Raw genomic sequence first — 18,086 nt, forward strand, 5'->3', positions numbered from 1 at the left:
CGAGGCCTGTTTTAGTAATATTGGATTCAGCGGAAGTCACATGAAATTATGCTTTGGCCAGATTTGTGCATAAATACTTACATGCCATTCCATTCCATTTTATTCCGCATGTGAACAAACATTCACGACACTCGTAAATGGAAGCCAGAGCCGTAGCCAGAGCTCTTATGGCAGCACTTCCTCGAAGAACCCCCGCGAATCCTTCACTAAGTAGAAGGCGAAGCTGCCATAATGCATTAGTTGGTGGCCCTCAACGAATACCAATGTGTATGGTATACAAATGGTTGTGGAAGTAATGCTGTTTATGCTCATTTCAATTTCACTGCACAAAAAGCATTTTAAATGCAGGTTATTAGGCCTGTCTGCCTGCCTGCCTGTCGCATTCGAATGGAAATCGGTTGCATCTATTGAATTTCATTAATGCATAGGCATAGCTGTTGAAGGATGCATTTTAATTGGACAGCAAATGGTTCTGAAAGGGACTACTAAATTATATGAAAGCCCACTTTAAGGAGCAGGACACAGTGCTCTTATACATACATTGTATATGCTTATGAATACCTCTACGACTGAGAACCGGACACAATAGGAGCCAACTTTAGGGCAAGAAACGGGGGAGTCGTAAAATGCACACCTTTTATAAACATTAAACAATAGAAGGAAGGCATTTCAGTTCGTGTGTGCGAGTGTCTCGGTGCGGCGGTAGCTGTGGCTGTGGCTGTGCCTCCTCCCGGGACATGTCAAACACATAAAGAAGGTCAACCTGGGGCGTCAATAAGCGCCTTGTGCAGGCACCCAGCAACCAGCAACCGGTGTGTGGGGGCTGCTTGCGGCTGCGGTACGCCAGCCCCAGCCATAATTGAATCCTCAGTTTGTGCACTGACTCGCTGCTGAGCCAAGAAGCCACAACCACAGCCAAGCAAGGCGAAGCGAGGAAAAAGGCGAAGCGTTCCAATCGGCGGCTTTTGTGGACGTCAAGTACATTTTTACAAGTTTCTGCTACTTGCATTGTTTTGGTCTAGATCGATTTATCTGTCCGCGCCATTAAAATGCATCCAAGTTCGAGCTGCAGTTCATTGGCGGAATGCCTGCACATAGTTTAAAGTTTTTGGTTTGTGGGTGGCTCCTAACCAAAATACAATTTATTAAATTGCATTTTGCGGAGCGAACTTTTGGAGGGCTACCATCTTAAAGCTTGTTTATTACACTGCTTGGTTTTCCTATTTTTATTTCAAAAAGGTAACAAAAATTGTCTTTTGTTTTTGGCATAAAATATCGTACACATCAATTAAAACATAACTGGAGTTAGTCACGAGACTTCCTCCCTCCTAAATATACTTGGCTACTGTGAGGCCTGCATCCGACCGACTACCTTCAAGTAGTGGATCAGATGCCTGCCGTAGTTGGGTTGGATGTAGAATATACACTGCGTTTGGCGTTTCAAGTGGTAGTCCATCTCGTGTTCATTTAGCTGGAAAATATCGCTCAGCGAGTCGTTGGCTATCGTGTGCAGTCGCGAGGTATTCAAGAACTTCATGATCCGCTCATTGGTGTAGTTTATTTGCTGGAATTAAGACAAAGTTAATGGCCTTACCGTTTTGAGCTGATTTGATTCCACTTACCCCTTCAAAGTCCTCCATCTGCTCTGGCTTGAGGCTCAAGTAAAACTTTGTGGGATCGTCGCGATCCTCTGCAACAGCCACCTTGCTCACTGCAGAGGCAAAGGTCAGATTATCGTTGTCCGACTCCATGATTGCCAGCACCGAAGTGGTCAGGAAGAGCAGAGCCGGGCGCAGCTGATCCCTGGCGAGCAGCGTGATCTCGCAGAAGAACAATATCTGAGCGCGGCGCAGCTCTTCTGGAAGATTGCTCCAGATGCGATACGAGCCGGGGTGCAGAGCCATGTTCCGAGAAACGCTGGGCTCCACCTGTTGCGGCATGGCGTTGAAGCCTACAGTGTGGAGAACGCCTTGCCCAGTGAGGGCCAGCATTTCGGCAGCTCCACTGATGGGTTTCGTGAAAGCTCCCACAATGCCCTTGGTAAGACCCGCAATGACACCCACAGAGCTCCGGGCTTCGAGGGTGTGATGTGCAAGTCCTCCCACGGCGCCCAGCAGACTGATGCCCAGGCCAGTCAGGCCTTGTGTGAGGCCATCGGCAAAGCCCTGGGGTCGGGCACGTCGTCGGGCTTCCGTCAGTTCGATGTGTTCTGCGTCCAGAGTGAGCCTGTCCAGATTCCGTGCCACTGAACCGGCCAGCTTAGTAACCGAATTGACCGTGCCCGCCGTTACGTTACGCAGCAGAGAGGCAGAACCTTGTGTCACGCCCACCATAAAGCCCCAGGGCCCTCGAAACAGCCCCTGCACAGGCATCGAGATGAAGTCTCGCAGACCGGTGCTGAAGGAGCGAGCTAGCCCGCTGGGGCTTCCCAGAATCTCGAGGGAACCCACCACCCAGCCGGCTCCGAAAATAGCTCCACTGAGATAGTGCAGCCCCAAGGACTGTCCGAAGCGTAGGGGAACTGTAAGGATCTGCTGGCGCTCGTAGCGGGAGAAGGAGAGTGGAGAGTGGTCCAGGGCTATGTAAAGTCTAGAGGATGTGTGGACAGAAAGGAGCAGGCTGAGGGGCTCCACGGTGAAGCTGTTCAGGCGAAAGGGCTCGGCTATATACAATGACTGCGCCACGACGTTGTCGGGCAAGAGGATTTGCCCATCGGGCAGCAAGCTCCTGTCGTGCTCCTCGCGGGGCGTGTGCACACAATGGGATGGCTCACATTCCACCAGTGACTCCAGCAACTGATTCAGATAGGCATCCTCAATGTAGACACGAAACGGCTGTACATGACACCGCACAGACTGCAGCTGCCATTCGTCCTGGTACAAGTAAAACGTAAGCAGGGAGACTGGGCCACTCTGGGCCTGCAGCTTGTACATATCATCCAGGTCGTATACCGGCGGCAGGCCATTGTGACGCTCGTACAATTGCTCAGCACAGAGCAGAACAGGGAAATCGTATTTCCCGCTGGAGTACAACTGATTATCCACCTGCAGATTCGGCAACTGCAAGCGCAGCACTCGCTGATCTTCGTCGTCGTCGTAGGCCAGCATGAAGTCGTCTGCATAGACATTACACACCTCCGTCTTCAAGTAGTCCTTCTGCCGACTGTCCGTCTGGAGGCTGAACACAAAGCTCTTCACGAATATTCGTATCTTAATCTGTGGCGGGGACTCGCATTCCTCGCTAAAATGGGCACAGCCCACAATGTCCGGCAATGGATCGCTGGCATCAGTAGCCGTAGCTGACGCCGTAGCAGTAACAGTCTCGATCTCGTCCAACTGTCTTTCCGAATCCTGCTCTGAGGGCAGCAAACGATTCTCTGGCTTTGTCAGCCGTGAGCGTAGATCCTTCACAGAAAACTCCAGTTGCTGGGTTATGTAGTAGATGTTGACGCGTATGACGCGATGCTTATCACAGACGACCACCTTCACTTCGCCATGATTCGGCACATGCAAGAACTTCTTCCACGACTTGTCGGTCCTTATGGGCTTTGACCAGCCGAGTTTCTTCTTGCCACAGGACTTTTCTGAAAGCAGGAACCTCTTTTAGATGTATTGCACTTTTGAGTGAGAGTAAAACCCACCATTATATACAGCTAACGACAGATTACACATGGTAAACTCCACATCGGGAAAGTTGGCGTACATCTGCGGCGGGGTGTAGTAACATTTACTGTGCGGCGAGACCAACTGATTCCATTCAAAGTGCCTCCCCACGAACTCGGAGTTTGTGCAAGTCACATTGCTGTTGCCGGAGGCACTCGTCTGGGCCACAATGAACTTCACATTCGTGCTGTTGCTGATGATCAGGGCCGGGGCCGTGTCGCGGAATATATTCAGATAATGGACATTGTCCTTCTCAATTAGAGTGATCATGAATGGCACCGATTCCCTTCCAGACTGCAGGCTGAAGCAGCGTCTCGTGAAGGGTATGGCCAGGGGAATGGGTATAGATATGTCGCGACTACCAGCCACACTGAAGCACAGAAAGTATACGAAAGCCGTATCGCAGGTATGATTAGCCGCATGGGCATTAATATCGTAGAAAACGTCCATCGTCACTCCAACGCTGCTGGGCGGGAAGAGAAGAGAACATAAATAAGTAATTCGGTACATAGACCGGATCTCTCACCAATTCTTTGCCCCATCCACAGATACGAGACTGCGACTCTTGTTGGCCATGCTGAACGCATTCACTTCCTCCCTTGTGGAGGTCTCCTTGTGATCCATGGTCAAGGGCAGGGCATTCAGAGAGACATCTGTGAAATTGGTGATTACGAATTTGGAGCGCAGCTTAAATACACGGCGCCCATCCTCCAGCCTATACTCCAGCATCATTCGCAGCACCTCCTCGTTTCGCACCACCACGATGTCCACAAAGGAATTACAGCGGAGCATCATGCTCCGCTTGGGGCTGTTCTCCACTGTCTTGGCCAGTTCCTCCAGGTAAATGGGCGTCGAGGCGATCCAATTGCAGCCAAAAGGCACATCAATTGTGAACAGACCGCACAATTTGGGCACCATTTCCAGACAGTTGGCGTTCAGTTGATGGCGCTCGCGGTCCCTGGTCTGGCAGATGCTCAGGTCCAGGCCGGTGGCATTGATGAGCATTCCCCAGGCAGAAACCTCCAATCCCAAAGTGCAGGAAAAGTCCCGCGTGGCCTTTAAGCGGTATTCCACATCGAATGCGTTGGTCAGTGACACACGGCGAAGCACGCGCGATTCCTCATCGTCGCTCAGCGGCCACTTGGGCTTCACCGTCTTCCCCAGCTTGTGCAGCGAGTTCTCAATCGTCCACTGAGCGGGATCGAAGTAAAAGAACTTGTGCCAGTCCATGGTCTTGAGCATGAGTGTATAATCCTCCTGGGAGGTGCTGCACAAGGGAGCCCTGGAACAAAATGCATTTAGAGATACCCGTGCGACAGGATGTGTGATAACCTACGGAAACTGAAAGCCAACGCGATGCTCTGTGCTGTGCGTGGTAGCCGTCTGCAGAGACATCCTTCCGCCATGGGCTGTGATCTTGGAGCTCTGCCCACTCGTACTTTCTGTGGCCTGAAGATCGTCGATCAGCATGTTGCATATCTCGAAGATGGGCCAAATGCAAATCAATATCTTTTGCGGATGAAAGTCCGGTTCGGCTGAGTCCAAATCCACATCCTCGCGCAGGATGCGCACCCACACGCTGACAAACTGCTGGACGGGGTTTTGTATGGGCACCTTGACCAGCCAAGGCAGATTATTGTTAGTTTTCAAAGGAATATCTCCAGTGCGTCCCTTGCCGCGACCAGCCGCTAACTTAAGACTGCGGAATGAAGTAATCCAGGTAATCCAGTCAAAAGTGCGAGAATAAATTGGCATGTTCTTACCGCAAGTTAATGTCTCCATTTCGCACCACCGTCTGATAGAAGGATGCCCTTCCCCTGGCCAAAAGCAGGTGCTCGTGTGGTCTCGTATTCTCGTCGTAGCGTTTTCCCTCTTGGCGGAATTCGGTGATCAATTCAAAGGGCACCATGCTGATCAGCTCAATCTGGCCCTTCACCAGTATATAGATCTGCGTGGCGGACAGTTTTCCCACCTTGATGGTGATGCAACACTTTCCCACCCGCAGATGACGCACTCTCTGCTCCTCCTCGAACTTCAGGGCTATAGGCACCGAGCTGCTGGCCTCCATCTGCTTGGTCTCTGGATTCCGAATGAAGAACGTTAGCTCTTGCCCTTGCGCACAGCTGCGGAAGTGGTAGAGCTGCAGTTCATGGGGTGCCAGGGATATTTGCTCGTTCGTGCCCGTCTGCCCGAAGCTTAGGCCCGCCTGCATGCGGTTGACCACCACGCACTTGGGCATTAAAGTGTGACGTATCTCGCTCTGGCGCAGCACTTCCAGCCAGTGATGCTTGGAGCTGAGCAGAGTGTGGATCATGTAGGGACCGCAGTTGAAGCGGAGCTTGTCCAGCAGAAAGTTCGCTTTCAGCGAGCGCGGAGAGTGGGTGAACATCGCGTAGCTGGAGAATTTCATGGGCTCCAGGATGTCCAGCATGTTGAGGAAGCCATAGTCCAAGCACTTTACGCGCGCGCGGAAGTCCGTCTCCAGACTGAAGTCATTCCTGCCATAGACAGCCGAGTGTACCTGCAGATCTCCCACGTGCACTGTGAGAAAGGTCTGTGGGGAGTCTATTGACCGCTTGGGGGAGTATTCTTTCAAAAGCGAAGGCAGTTCCCCCTTGCCATCCGGCTGATTCAGAAGGTTTACTTCCATGTCCTGGCAACAGAGCAGCAGCTGCAGCCTGGGAACTGTCTCTGCCCTGAAGATGGTATCGATGCGCATGCAGCCCACAAGAACCTTTGGATGCAATATGAAATCGTTGTCTGCATCGGTCTTAAAGGCCTGCTCAATGCGACTGCTGTCGATCTGTAGAATAATAGAATAATAATGTCATTGCTTCAATTAGAAACATTACGCACAGAATGGAAATCTTCATCCTCATCTCCCTCAAAGCAGGTGCCATCGACAGAAATCAGCGACTGCAGAATGACCACTCTCCAGATGTTCGCACAGATCTGACGATCTTGTGGGGATAGCTGCTTGGTGGCCGTCTCCGACAGCTGGAAGTCGCAGTAGTGCAGAAAAGTCTCGTGCGTTTCACTGAAGTACTCCATGCTGCACTTGATGTGTATGGGGTTTGAGACCTTTAAGGAGAAATCAATTGACTAGACTGCCGGAAGCAGAGTGGATCTCAGAGCGCGCAACTTACTGGCATGGGAATAGGATAGATGTGGATGCTGGTCATCTGGCGTGGCTGTGGATAGCGCCAGCAGATAATCCCGTAGTTCTTCTTGATAATCTGCACCTGGTAGGGCATAGGCAGCACGGACTCGGAGTTCAAGTAGACAAATTGGAAGGCGCCCGCCCTGAGGTCGTCCTGATAGAATTCTGCTTTAGTTTTCAGCGAGCGTTTGCAGCGCCCGATCGAGTCGATCGATGGATTGCACTTGATCAGCGCTCCGGGTGCAATCTCTGCTGGAGTGCCCATTGCCGGACGATGTTCCAGAAAGCCCTGCCACTCCTGATGGGCATACTCAAGGATCCGGCCGAGACCTTCATGGGCCTTTTGCAGTTGCAGAATACTCCAAACGCTCGCATCGACGTGCAGAAAGTGTAGCTTGAGAGTGGCGTTGATCAGGAGATCGTCACACCATGGCTCGCTGACTAGATCCACGGACAAACGCATCAACAGGGGATGCAGGAAGATCTTCTCGCCAGCCTGGATGTAGAAGGAGCCAATCGTCGATCTAATGACGGCCTTCTGGGGACGCGGATTGAACTTGATGCTGGTGCTAAAGTCCAGCCAAACGGAGCTGCATTTGTAGGACCGTTCCTCGTCGCAGAGCGTGATGCTGACCTGATCAAAGGACAGATTCAATCGGTCCGCATTGTAGCAGTGCTTCTTCATCTGCCGCAACTGTGTGCCCTGGACCACAGGCCGCTCGCTGCGCACCGCGAAGCAGGGAGTCTCGAGGAGCACGTTGTAGATGCGGATGACATTGTTGACCAGTTGCTGGATGCTCGCCTCGCACAGGCGCAGCACTATGGGCTTGCGCACCTCCACATCCACTTCGGTTTGATGGATGCGATCGCACTGGGACCGCACAGTGAGCAGCGGTGGGGGAATCCCCGAACTGCTGAGAGTACCTGGCAGGGTGTCAAACACAGACTCATTGAAGGGGTCTACCGAAGAGTCCGTACCAGGAGTGGCCACAGTTACGTTTAGATTGAAAATGGATGCCTGCGTGATGGTTGCCTTCAGACTTTGGGTGCACATATAGCTGGGCTGCGAGACAGTCAGCAGAATGAGCGGCTTCATCACTGGCTGCTCCAGTTCCTCCAGCTCCAGGACTTCGTAGATCTTTAGCACAAATATCCCAGCCACAAAGGAGACACTTTGCGGGTAGCGCACGCCACTCGGTTGCAGCTCCTCCTGCGATTTCTGAGTTCCCTTTACACGACCCCCTCCCACGTGTATTCCGGAATCACTTTGGCAGGAGCCCACAAAGACTTCGCTGCTGCTCCTGGCATCCACGAAACTGGAACGACTTCGCTTGGCGCTGGACCGGCCAGAATGGCCAGAGTGTCTTAGCCGACTGCTCTTGGCCGAAATGTCCACGGGGGTGCACGTGATGCTGTGCGTTGACTGTGATGACAGCTCCGTCAGCGACTCTTTGGCATACATCTGATCGAGGACACTGTACAAACGCTGGAAACGCACTAGGATGCAGGATATCAGATTGATTTGGTGTGTGGTCAGAGTGGCCACAAAGTCCGTCACACAGTTGTACTCCACACTCTGGCCGCAGACGAAGAACCGATCGTAGATAATGGCCGGGGCATAGACCATGATGAAGTCGAAGTCCCTGAATATGTCCATGTGGTCCAGCTCAGTGGGACGTGTCTGATTGTTCCACTCGAAGGCCGGATTGTTGTGCTCACTGGCCAGACTCTTTTCCATGTGATACTTTTGGGTCTGCAGCCAGTTCCCAGTGGACAGGGATACATTTCTGACGCTCAGCTCGTACTGACGATCCTCGACCAGGGCTCCGGGGGTGCTCAGCATGTTCAGCTCGGCGGCCTTCTGGTAGATGTCCTGGCGAACCAGTTGCCGCACTAAAGGATTCTCCAGGCTAGGCGTTAGCTGCACAGTCTCAATCTACGACAAGAAACAAAGGAATGTGGTTAGATCGCTTAAGGATTGGTGGTATGAGTGTCGTGAATAGAGACGTTCGTGTTTAGGTGGCGCTCCTGCTCCTGCTCCTGCTCGATTCTTTTCTCCTTATACAAAAAAATATCGCCTAAAGATGATCAAAACTCTTACCCTTAGCAACAAGACACTGCAGCACTTTCTGCCCGTGGCCAATGGCAGGTAGATATAGATTCCTTTGCTGTTCAGATGCACCATGGGCAAGTCCTGAACGGTGGTTAAGCGGCTTTCAATAGCTGCTGAGGTGCTAGGTGCCTGATGATTGCCCCTCATTATTTCTATCACTCCGCACAGGGGAATCACAAAGTCTGTGATTTGATCCAGGTCGAGGACCATTTCAATGGGCTGCAGTTCGATCAGCAGCTCAGAGATTGTGTGCTGCCTATTGCGGGGATTTCTGGCTCCAATCTTCGAGTACAGATCCTGCAGGCTGACGGTGGTAACCACCACACTAATCAGCGGCAAATTGCCGCTGTCGCCCAGCATTTTTACGTAGAAGCCATCCTTCTGGAGCCACTCCCCGTGCGGCTTGGCCTCGTAGTAGTTGAGTCCCAGGTTCTCCACTTTGGTGGTGAACTTCGTAAAGTCCGAATGCTTGTCCACGTTCAGTAGTAGATCTTCGAAAGTCACGACAACCTTGTTCTGTTTGCGATCGGTGGGGCTCTCCATTTCGAAGCTGATCCGTGGTATGGTCCACTGGCAGAAGAATATCAGCGAGACATCTAAATTGGGAACTAAAATAGACTTAAATGTAGGCCGAAATGACCTCGGGTCTGTGTCTTGTATCACCATTTTTCGCTTGAGGGGGCTCAAAGTTGGGATCCAATTCCAAAAACTCCTTTATCACGGGATAGGTTTGGGAGCTGCCCGTATAAACCTCCAGTCGGGGACCCGAGCTCCATTTGACATTGCCATCCTCTTCAGGACTGAGAGATCTGTGAATCTCGGAAACGATTTGCAAATGCTCGTGTAGAAGTTTCACCTGGAATATCGTGCGATTAGATGGTTACTCGATTGTTATGTAGAATGGTTTACCCTTCGAGCAAAAACATTGATGGGCGACATGTCCACGTGCACATTTATTGAGTAAGTACCAAAGCCTCGCTGTTCTACAGGTTTATCGGAGGTCTGGTCCTGCTTCTGATCCACCGCGGCCATCTTCTTGGAATGAAGGGATCCCGGAAGCTTCTCCTCGATTGGCTTATAGGACATGGCCAGAGTGATGGTAGTCCTGACTGGTGCCAAAACCTCTTCTGATATGTCACCCCTGCAGTAGCAGACATTCAAGTCGTTCAGATCCGTGACCCAGTTGACCAGATCTGCTTCGGCATCCACCAAAATGACACTCCTGATATTCCCCCGGGAAACGAAATCGCAGTTGCTGGACTTGATTTTCATGCGGGGCAGCCGTATGGACGTGTATTCCACATCCGACTCTGCGGGCCTCCTGCGCACCATGAGCTCGCACACGTCTACCCGGATCTGGGCAATCTCTGCGAGCACTACCATGGAGCCGAGACGCTTCGCCAGCTGACCAAGATCTAGAGCAGTCTTCCGCGGCTTGTTGTCCATCAATAAACCGGTTACTGGTTCCATCTGTGTGTGCCTCTCATCCCGCTCGGAGCTGAGATGCACTGTCTCCTCAGGGACGGAGATCTTGCGGCTATTGTTGCGGCTGATTCGACGCGGTTGAAGGGGCAACGCTGTGGCAGATATCGTGGAATAGTTTGACACCGATTGAGAAAAATGATGCTCGGACTGGCTTGCGGCAGCATCCACATCCATTTCGATCTCTGAAATAAAACGAAAATTTAGTTTAGAAAACAGAAATCTTCAATCTTCAGGCTTTATTCCCTGATGGCATACCATTTTCCGTTGATTTCCTTTTCGTTGTGTGCTCTGGGAACTTGAGAAACTGCAGGAGATATATATCTATGGTAAAGCGACAATGCTCCACCCACAGACACATGACCGTCCCGGGCATCTGCTCCTGTTGCTGCATGGCTGTCTCCTGCAGTGGCAGTGGCAGCTGCAGCTGCACCTCTAGCCACTTGTTGTTCAGGTTCTTGGTGGTGGACAGCACCACGTTGCGCATGTTCATCTTCGTGTGGTAGGCATCTGTGTTGAGGCTTCGCAGCGACGCATTTACCGATAGATGCGTGTGATACTTGTGGAAATTCAGTCGCAGTTTTGTGGCCAGCGTTTGCAGCTTGATCACATCCGAACTGGCAGTGGATTGCGCCACAAGATGGGACACAGCACAGAGCTCTGTGCCGTTGAAGCTCGCTATCAGCGGAGTGATGCGCTTGGCGAGGATCAGCTCGCGCTTCGAGAACTCTACAGTCAGGATCTCCGACTGAATCTCCGCCGTTTCCAGCGCAGCATCGTTGGTTCGCCAGAGATGGGGGAGCAGGAGGCGATTAACGTTCAACTGCATCCGGGGAATGTTCAGCAGCTTGGCGCGGCCGTTCTCGGGCGTGGTATTCAGGATCATCAGCGTGATATTCTTCACACTGAATCTGTAGCAATTGTAGCACGAATTGAGGAGCTCTCGCGGCTTGTCCTGCAGCTGGGTGATCAACTGGACCAGACGGTGTGCGTTCACTGGCTTGCACAGCGTGCCCTCGACTAGGGGAAGTCTTAGCTGGAGATATGGCAGCAGGGATTGCTTGACCGTGGTCGACAGCTGATGCTGATTCGCTGCCGAGGACTCTTCTGGCTGCTGGCGCGGATACAGCTGAATGGTCATGTTCCGCAGCTCGATCTTGTAGTTGCAGGTGGGAGCGAATCCAATGAGGTACTCCAAGTCCGCCAAGGTCATGTCTGTGTTAAAGTGCTCCTCGTGCTGGGGCTCCTCCCTGACCGACTCTGAATGATATCCCGAGTAATCGTAAGGACGCAATAAATCGCTAATTACATTCTTAACCTGGAGAAATGACTGTGAGAAGTGGAAAGTAATCCCAGCGGATAGTAGACGATACTGAACGCGCAGTCCCAGGTCCTTCAGCTGGCTCTCGGCCAGGGGATGGCTGTTCGGCTTTGGGGCCCGGTACTCGACAATATCGAACGACAGCACGGGGCTGCGGAAGAGCATATACTCATCTGTGTTCCTGGCCACGTAGTCCTCGTAGTTGTGGCGGCACCAGGTGCGATCCGAGAACATAAAGTGCTCGTCGAACAGGCTCTTGTCGATGAATGTGCGCCCCTTTAAAGACTGCAATAAAATCGTGGAAAATGCAACTTTCTGTCTCACAAATGAATGGTCGGCTCACCTCCTGGGTATTGACCAACACCCGATCGACTGGATCCTCGCTCCTGTATGCCCCCAAGGGCTCCATGCAAAGGCTCGAGAGCCCCGCCTTGACGTTCGTCCAGTCGTTCTCCTTCAACTGCGATCTCTCGTAGTAGATGCCGCCCAAACTGATGCGCAGGATGGGTGTATAGCGGATCCGCTTTATCCCTCCCATGGCCTGATCGGTGAAGAACTCCGAATTCTTCAGCTGAAAGTTCAGCTCCTCAGCATATATGCCTATATCGAAGGCATGGCCAATGGTCTCCTCTGGGTCGGGGTCGGGGACCTGCGACTCGAAGCTAGGCAAAAGGTTCCAGGCCCACCACAGATAACTCTGACCCTCGGGCTGTGTACCCCCCACCGGCACTTCGTTGCCCTCCGCTGTTTCCTCTGGATCGTCTGGGTTGAGAGCTTCCTCCTCCATCTCCGCAGGCTTGAGTTCCAGCAGCATTTTGACCAACCTCATGACCATCGGGAATTGCAGCGAGGACACGTTAATGTCCAACGCTTTGGTGAAGACCCCGATTCTGGTCGTGCTCGAGGTGCTGACTGTGGTGGCATTGTACTTGCGCAGGACGCGACATTCCAGGGTGCAGCGATAGAGGACCGGCTCCTGGCACACCTCAATCCTTCCGGCCGTGTTCCGCTTATCGAGGCAGATGGTAAGATCGGATATCTGCAGCAGTTTGCGCATGGAAACCGACACAGGGTGCACGTCCACCATTGTGGGCTTCCAGTTCTCGCCGGCGGGGCTAAAGTTCATGCACTGGACATTCATGGACACGACAATGTCGTCTTCGACGTACTTCAGAATGATGTTGTGGCACTGCAAGGTGATGTTGTTGATTATCTTTTTGACCACAACTGAGCTACTGGCGGGGGCGGCACCCTGCTGTTCAGCCTCCACTGCGGCTTTTTTCGCCTTCCGGCGCTGCTCCTTTTGGTACGAGGCACGACGCTGCCTGCTCTCATTGTCCGGCAGCTTGGCCACAAACTCAATTGTGTTTATGATAATCTTCACCGGCTCCGACATGAGCTTTGTCCATGGCACCTGGATGCTCAGCTCGTGGATGTGCCCCGAAACGAGCTCCACGGGTAGATTGAGCTCCTCCTCCAGCACCTCCAGGCGCAGGTCGAGGTTCTGAAACGTCACCTCGCCCTCCCACAGTGACACCTGGGCATCTTCGTCACGGAAATTCTTCACATACTTGGCCACGTAGCTTAGCAGAATCGGGGTGATGTAGGACTCTAGCTTGAACATGGTTGTTCCCGTCCTTCAGTTTTCCACGTCGATTCTCACGCGCTGAAGATTCACTCCAGACGTCGGGCTGCCGTCGCGTTTAAAGGTATTTGAAGCACATGCTGTAAATTTTGTGTCGTGTCGTTGCTAAGCCAAAAATAAAATAAAGCAAATATTACCTGTAATTTTTTGTAGATTGTTTACGTTTTAGCCCCGGCAAGCAGTGTTGGCAGCGGACGTTTACATTAGAGGTGGAGAAACATCGATGTTAACAGAAGGCTGTTATGCGCGCATCTCAGGCAAAAACACAGCCCTCCTCGCGACCAACCGACCGATTGGTGCTGCTGCAAGACGCGCTGCGCGCTAACAGAACCAAACAGGAACATGCAGGAACGATAGCTGATAGACTGATATTCGAGGAAAATTATTAAAAGAACTAAGCATGCATTCAAAATACAAGTACTAATACATTTACTAAATAAGGGGGAAAGGTACGTGAGTAATTTAATAAGAGAAAGGGAATTAGTGGTTGGCAGAATGTTGTAGAGGGAATTAAAATCCTAGCGTAAAACCCTAAAATGTTCATGCAGGAACAACGGATAGTTTCTAGTCAGGATATAAATTAAGTATATAGGTTATTTGAAAAGCATCGATAAAAACAGCGATGTCCGCAACCATCGATGTTTCTCCAGGTCTAATTTACATCACTGCTTTGGCCGCGAACAGCTGTTTCATTGTTGACGTGCAGCAACAGTTTTATGTTTTAGCAAACTTTATCAAAATGCCACAAATTATTGAATCTGGCAAGGACTTTGGTAAGCAAGAATCGTGCATTAGCTTGCTCTTCAAACTATAAATCGTCGAATTCTCGCAGATGTGGTCAAATACTTCCTGCAGCTCCTGGACAAGGACAAGGATATGTCGTACGGCATTGCGGCCATTAGGACGCTCCTTATGATATTGGAGAAGAAACAATGTGCGTAAGGCTGTCAGAGAGGCATTTCTTATGGTAACACATATACCTTTTAGTTGGGACGATCCACATTCTGCACACGACCATGAGGGAGGCGGTGGCAGCCATGCGGAATACGGATTTGTCCATAGCAGCCATCGTGTCGGCCGGCGAACTCTTCTGTCGGTTCATAACGCTCAGTCTGGACGATAAGCATATGGAAGAGTGCCGCCTAATAATGCTCAATCGTGGTAAAATCTTTCTGTACAAATTGGACAACTCTCGCCAGGTAGATTTCGCTGATCTACACATAAAGATGCGTAGTGTAATCCGTAGTATTTATGCCCTTGCAGGTGATTGGACAGCAGGCGCAACGTTTTATTAGCGACGGCTGCCGCATATTGACACACTCGAGATCCCGAGTTGTGCTCAAGGCTCTTATTACAGCCTCGCAAAACAAAAAGTCCTTCCACGTGTACGTTACTCAGGGTGGCACAGGAAACTCTGGGTGGGTACCACAAACTGTCTACGGATTCCATAAATTCTCAGATTTTATCATCAGGGAGGAGATGATCCGCGACTTGAATGCGGCTGGCATCGCCTGCACTTTAATACTGGACTCGGCCACAGGCTATGTAATGGAATCGGTTGACTTTGTGATGGTGGGTGCCGAGGCAGTGGTTGAAAGCGGCGGCATTATTAACCGAATTGGAAGCTACACAATGGGCCTGTGTGCGCGGGAGATGAAAAAGCCCTTCTACGTACTCGCTGAGAGCTTCAAGTTCACGCGTCTCTATCCATTAAATCAGCGCGATCTGCCCGATGAGTACAAGGTAAGTGCAGGATCCTTGGCAGCAGTAGATCCGATCCGATCCCCTTTCTGACTGGACTGGTATCATTTGCAGTACTCGCGCAAGCATCTCAACGATGTCTCCAAGGTCCATCCCCTGGTGGACTACACACCTCCGGTGTACATTACGCTGCTCTTCACCGATCTGGGCATACTGACGCCCTCGGCAGTGAGCGACGAGTTGATCAAATTGTACATGTAAACAATAAACAAAAAAATAATATACGCATAGCAATTGTTCTTGTTGAATACATACAAATACAGATAAATAGGGGTTACATATTGCCATTGCTGAGGATTTACATACAATATATACACATACATATGTACATATATGTATATATAAAATAAAGCTAATTAATTAAGCCCAGTTACTTCTTAAATTTATGTTATGTGCTTTGCTTTAAAATGGCATCTCGTTCGCATAGTTGGGATCGACATCATCTTCTGCGTCCCAGTCCAACCCCCAGCGGTCGTACTAGTCTAGGCTGTAGTGGGAATCCTCACTGTTGTTGCCATCCTCATTGGAGTACTCGCTGTTGTACTCCAGATCGTCTGAATAGCTATCGCTGCCACTGTCCTCGCCCATGTCGTGCTCATCATGCACCCCCAGTTGGTCATCGAAAGCATCATCCATATCATCCAAATCGCTTGCATTCTGCAAAGAGAGTTTACGTTTATATAAGGCTTTCTTTGACCCGGGTGGTTTTTACTCACAAATTGTCCCGACTGTATGTTGATTTCAATCTGCAAACGTATGTCCATAACCAGAAATGCTGTGGTGACCAGAATCGGTATGGTCAGACGACTTTTCCAGGCCAGCTCAGTGAGAAATAAGAAGATATTGCCGAAAGTAGAGTCCATTGTGCTGCCACTAGTGATCGCCTTCCGCTGCCACTTCAGTGTGCTCCTCTTCGCGCTGCTCAAGAGCGTCGTGTTCCACTATGCGAACGGTTTCGCCCACTGTTAGGGCTTGGACAGGAAGCAAGTGACGATGCAGCCGACCACTGTCGATCGTCGTATCAAGCTCCAGGAGCTGTTCAAATATTGTGACTGGTATGCCGTTGGCCGACAGGAGAGATCGCATGCAATCCTGCCGCTTGTCCTGCAAATTTTCCAATAACTTGCTGCCCTTTTGCACCTTGGCCAACTTCCGCTCTGAAAATTCAGTTGTCGTTAGCAATTAAGCGTGTAAGTACACATTTCATATGGAATATTCTCACCTAATAGTTCCAAATAGTTACTAGAATCAGGCAATGGGTCGTGCAGGTTCCTATCATTGCTTTTCTTAATATTTTCAAAGTCTTTTTCGTTGCCTTCCTGGTCCTGGTCGTGAGCTATGAAATTATCCTCAAAACTGTCACAGTTGCTTGAGAATTCTATGTTTCCCTGCTCATTTGTATCATTTGCAGTACTCGCGCAAGCATCTCAACGATGTCTCCAAGGTCCATCCCCTGGTGGACTACACACCTCCGGTGTACATTACGCTGCTCTTCACCGATCTGGGCATACTGACGCCCACGGCAGTGAGCGACGAGTTGATCAAATTTTACATGTAAACAATAAACAAAAAAATAATATACGCATAGCAATTGTTCTTGTTGAATACATACAAATACAGATAAATAGGGGTTACATATTGCCATTGCTGAGGATTTACATACAATATATACACATACATATGTACATATATGTATATATAAAATAAAGCTAATTAATTAAGCCCAGTTACTTCTTAAATTTATGTTATGTGCTTTGCTTTAAAATGGCATCTCGTTGGCATCGACATCATCTTCTGCGTCCCAGTCCAACCCCCAGCGGTCGTATGAGTCTAGGCTGTAGTGGGAAGCCTCACTGTTGTTGCCATCCTCATTGGAGTACTCGCTGTTGTACTCCAGATCGTCTGAATAGCTATCGCTGCCACTGTCCTCGCCCATGTCGTGCTCATCATGCACCCCCAGTTGGTCATCGAAAGCATCATCCATATCATCCAAATCGCTTGCATTCTGCAAAGAGAGTTTACGTTTATATAAGGCTTTCTTTGACCCGGGTGGTTTTTACTCACAAATTGTCCCGACTGTATGTTGATTTCAATCTGCAAACGTATGTCCATAACCAGAAATGCTGTGGTGACCAGAATCGGTATGGTCAGACGACTTTTCCAGGCCAGCTCAGTGAGAAATAAGAAGATATTGCCGAAAGTAGAGTCCATTGTGCTGCCACTAGTGATCGCCTTCCGCTGCCACTTCAGTGTGCTCCTCTTCGCGCTGCTCAAGAGCGTCGTGTTCCACTATGCGAACGGTTTCGCCCACTGTTAGGGCTTGGACAGGAAGCAAGTGACGATGCAGCCGACCACTGTCGATCGGCGTATCAAGCTCCAGGAGCTGTTCAAATATTGTAACTGGTACGCCGTTGGCCGACAGGAGAGATCGCATGCAATCCTGCCGCTTGTCCTGCAAATTTTCCAATAACTTGCTGCCCTTTTGCACCTTGGCCAACTTCCGCTCTGAAAATTCAGTTGTCGTTAGCAATTAAGCGTGTAAGTACACATTTCATATGGAATATTCTCACCTAATAGTTCCAAATAGTTACTAGAATCAGGCAATGGGTCGTGCAGGTTCCTATCATTGCTTTTCTTAGTATTTTCAAAGTCTTTTTCGTTGCCTTCCTGGTCCTGGTCGTGAGCTATGAAATTATCCTCAAAACTGTCACAGTTGCTTGAGATTTCTGTGTTTCCCTGCTCAGTTTTTGTATCTTTCAATTGCCAGGGATCGGCGCTGCCCGTTAACATCTTTAACGCACCTACTTAATAAATTTAACTCTCGAAATATATATATGAAACTGTTTGTATGTAGTTTTTGTTGTGAAGATTAAAGAGACCGAAATATACCATCTCACATGTACAATATACCGAAAATATACCGATGAAAAAACTTATTTAAC

The 18,086-nt window shown here is 50.2% G+C and overlaps 6 protein-coding genes across 10 annotated transcripts; 1 reads left to right on the forward strand and 5 right to left on the reverse strand.

Annotated features, from left to right (window-relative positions):
• Positions 1 to 1,212: 1,212 nt before the first annotated feature.
• On the reverse strand, positions 1,213 to 13,605 carry LOC108154956 (vacuolar protein sorting-associated protein 13B). 5 transcript variants are annotated; one of them, XM_017285466.2, is made up of 14 exons: positions 13,521 to 13,605; positions 12,082 to 13,463; positions 10,676 to 12,023; positions 9,845 to 10,602; positions 9,599 to 9,791; positions 8,924 to 9,543; positions 6,809 to 8,758; positions 6,519 to 6,743; positions 5,426 to 6,465; positions 4,999 to 5,361; positions 4,189 to 4,944; positions 3,641 to 4,125; positions 1,623 to 3,583; positions 1,213 to 1,564 (listed from the first exon to the last, which is right to left on the reverse strand). In XM_017285466.2, exons 2-14 carry the CDS (start codon positions 13,360 to 13,362, stop codon positions 1,343 to 1,345), a joined length of 11,202 nt encoding a protein of 3,733 aa, XP_017140955.1. In that variant the 5' UTR covers positions 13,363 to 13,463; positions 13,521 to 13,605; the 3' UTR covers positions 1,213 to 1,342. The 5 variants fall into 5 exon arrangements, with proteins under 5 accessions (XP_017140955.1, XP_017140956.1, XP_017140957.1 ...); XM_017285467.2 differs by having other exon boundaries at positions 12,082 to 13,429; positions 13,521 to 13,577; XM_017285468.2 differs by lacking the exon at positions 13,521 to 13,605 and having other exon boundaries at positions 8,924 to 9,531; positions 12,082 to 13,506.
• Positions 13,606 to 14,038: 433 nt separating this feature from the next.
• On the forward strand, positions 14,039 to 15,394 carry LOC108154957 (translation initiation factor eIF-2B subunit alpha). The gene is made up of 6 exons (XM_017285470.1): positions 14,039 to 14,156; positions 14,216 to 14,317; positions 14,371 to 14,582; positions 14,647 to 14,801; positions 14,856 to 15,126; positions 15,199 to 15,394. The coding sequence occupies exons 1-6, from the start codon at positions 14,123 to 14,125 to the stop codon at positions 15,343 to 15,345; spliced, it is 921 nt and encodes a 306-aa protein (XP_017140959.1). The 5' UTR covers positions 14,039 to 14,122; the 3' UTR covers positions 15,346 to 15,394.
• On the reverse strand, positions 15,367 to 16,098 carry LOC108154960. The gene is made up of 2 exons (XM_017285473.2): positions 15,861 to 16,098; positions 15,367 to 15,801 (listed from the first exon to the last, which is right to left on the reverse strand). The coding sequence occupies exons 1-2, from the start codon at positions 16,005 to 16,007 to the stop codon at positions 15,622 to 15,624; spliced, it is 327 nt and encodes a 108-aa protein (XP_017140962.1). The 5' UTR covers positions 16,008 to 16,098; the 3' UTR covers positions 15,367 to 15,621.
• LOC117187337 lies at positions 15,993 to 16,571 on the reverse strand (the record flags this gene model as incomplete). The annotated part of the gene is made up of 2 exons (XM_033389773.1): positions 15,993 to 16,301; positions 16,367 to 16,571. Coding segments are annotated over 2 exons (489 nt in total), but the record flags the coding sequence as incomplete, so codon positions are not given.
• A 147-nt stretch (positions 16,572 to 16,718) lies between these two features.
• LOC108154959 lies at positions 16,719 to 17,376 on the reverse strand. The gene is made up of 2 exons (XM_017285472.2): positions 17,209 to 17,376; positions 16,719 to 17,149 (listed from the first exon to the last, which is right to left on the reverse strand). Exons 1-2 carry the CDS (start codon positions 17,353 to 17,355, stop codon positions 16,904 to 16,906), a joined length of 393 nt encoding a protein of 130 aa, XP_017140961.2. The 5' UTR covers positions 17,356 to 17,376; the 3' UTR covers positions 16,719 to 16,903.
• LOC108154961 lies at positions 17,341 to 18,025 on the reverse strand. The gene is made up of 2 exons (XM_033389772.1): positions 17,715 to 18,025; positions 17,341 to 17,649 (listed from the first exon to the last, which is right to left on the reverse strand). The coding sequence occupies exons 1-2, from the start codon at positions 17,932 to 17,934 to the stop codon at positions 17,366 to 17,368; spliced, it is 504 nt and encodes a 167-aa protein (XP_033245663.1). The 5' UTR covers positions 17,935 to 18,025; the 3' UTR covers positions 17,341 to 17,365.
• Between the last annotated feature and the right edge of the window lie 61 nt (positions 18,026 to 18,086).

The sequence above is a fragment of the Drosophila miranda genome, chromosome 2 (assembly GCF_003369915.1).
Source record: "Drosophila miranda strain MSH22 chromosome 2, D.miranda_PacBio2.1, whole genome shotgun sequence".
Lineage (NCBI taxonomy): Eukaryota > Metazoa > Arthropoda > Insecta > Diptera > Drosophilidae > Drosophila > Drosophila miranda.

Bases quoted from the DNA above. Each gene is read 5' to 3' on its own strand.
- LOC108154961 (XM_033389772.1), bottom strand. From the start codon at position 17,934: ATGTTAACGGGCAGCGCCGATCCCTGGCAATTGAAAGATACAAAAACT. The intron at 17,650-17,714 runs GTGAGAATATTC...CTGAATTTTCAG, and splicing joins TAACTATTTGGAACTATTAG to AGCGGAAGTTGGCCAAGGTG.
- LOC108154956 (XM_017285466.2), bottom strand. From the start codon at position 13,362: ATGTTCAAGCTAGAGTCCTACATCACCCCGATTCTGCTAAGCTACGTG. The intron at 10,603-10,675 runs GTATGCCATCAG...GTTTTATTTCAG, and splicing joins AAGGAAATCAACGGAAAATG to AGATCGAAATGGATGTGGAT. The intron at 4,126-4,188 runs GTGAGAGATCCG...CCCGCCCAGCAG, and splicing joins GTGGATGGGGCAAAGAATTG to CGTTGGAGTGACGATGGACG.
- LOC108154959 (XM_017285472.2), bottom strand. From the start codon at position 17,355: ATGGACTCTACTTTCGGCAATATCTTCTTATTTCTCACTGAGCTGGCC. The intron at 17,150-17,208 runs GTGAGTAAAAAC...CTCTCTTTGCAG, and splicing joins ACATACAGTCGGGACAATTT to AATGCAAGCGATTTGGATGA.
- LOC108154957 (XM_017285470.1), top strand. From the start codon at position 14,123: ATGCCACAAATTATTGAATCTGGCAAGGACTTTG. The intron at 14,583-14,646 runs GTAGATTTCGCT...ATGCCCTTGCAG, and splicing joins AATTGGACAACTCTCGCCAG to GTGATTGGACAGCAGGCGCA. The intron at 14,802-14,855 runs GTGGGTACCACA...TTTTATCATCAG, and splicing joins GGTGGCACAGGAAACTCTGG to GGAGGAGATGATCCGCGACT.
- LOC108154960 (XM_017285473.2), bottom strand. From the start codon at position 16,007: ATGGACTCTACTTTCGGCAATATCTTCTTATTTCTCACTGAGCTGGCC. The intron at 15,802-15,860 runs GTGAGTAAAAAC...CTCTCTTTGCAG, and splicing joins ACATACAGTCGGGACAATTT to AATGCAAGCGATTTGGATGA.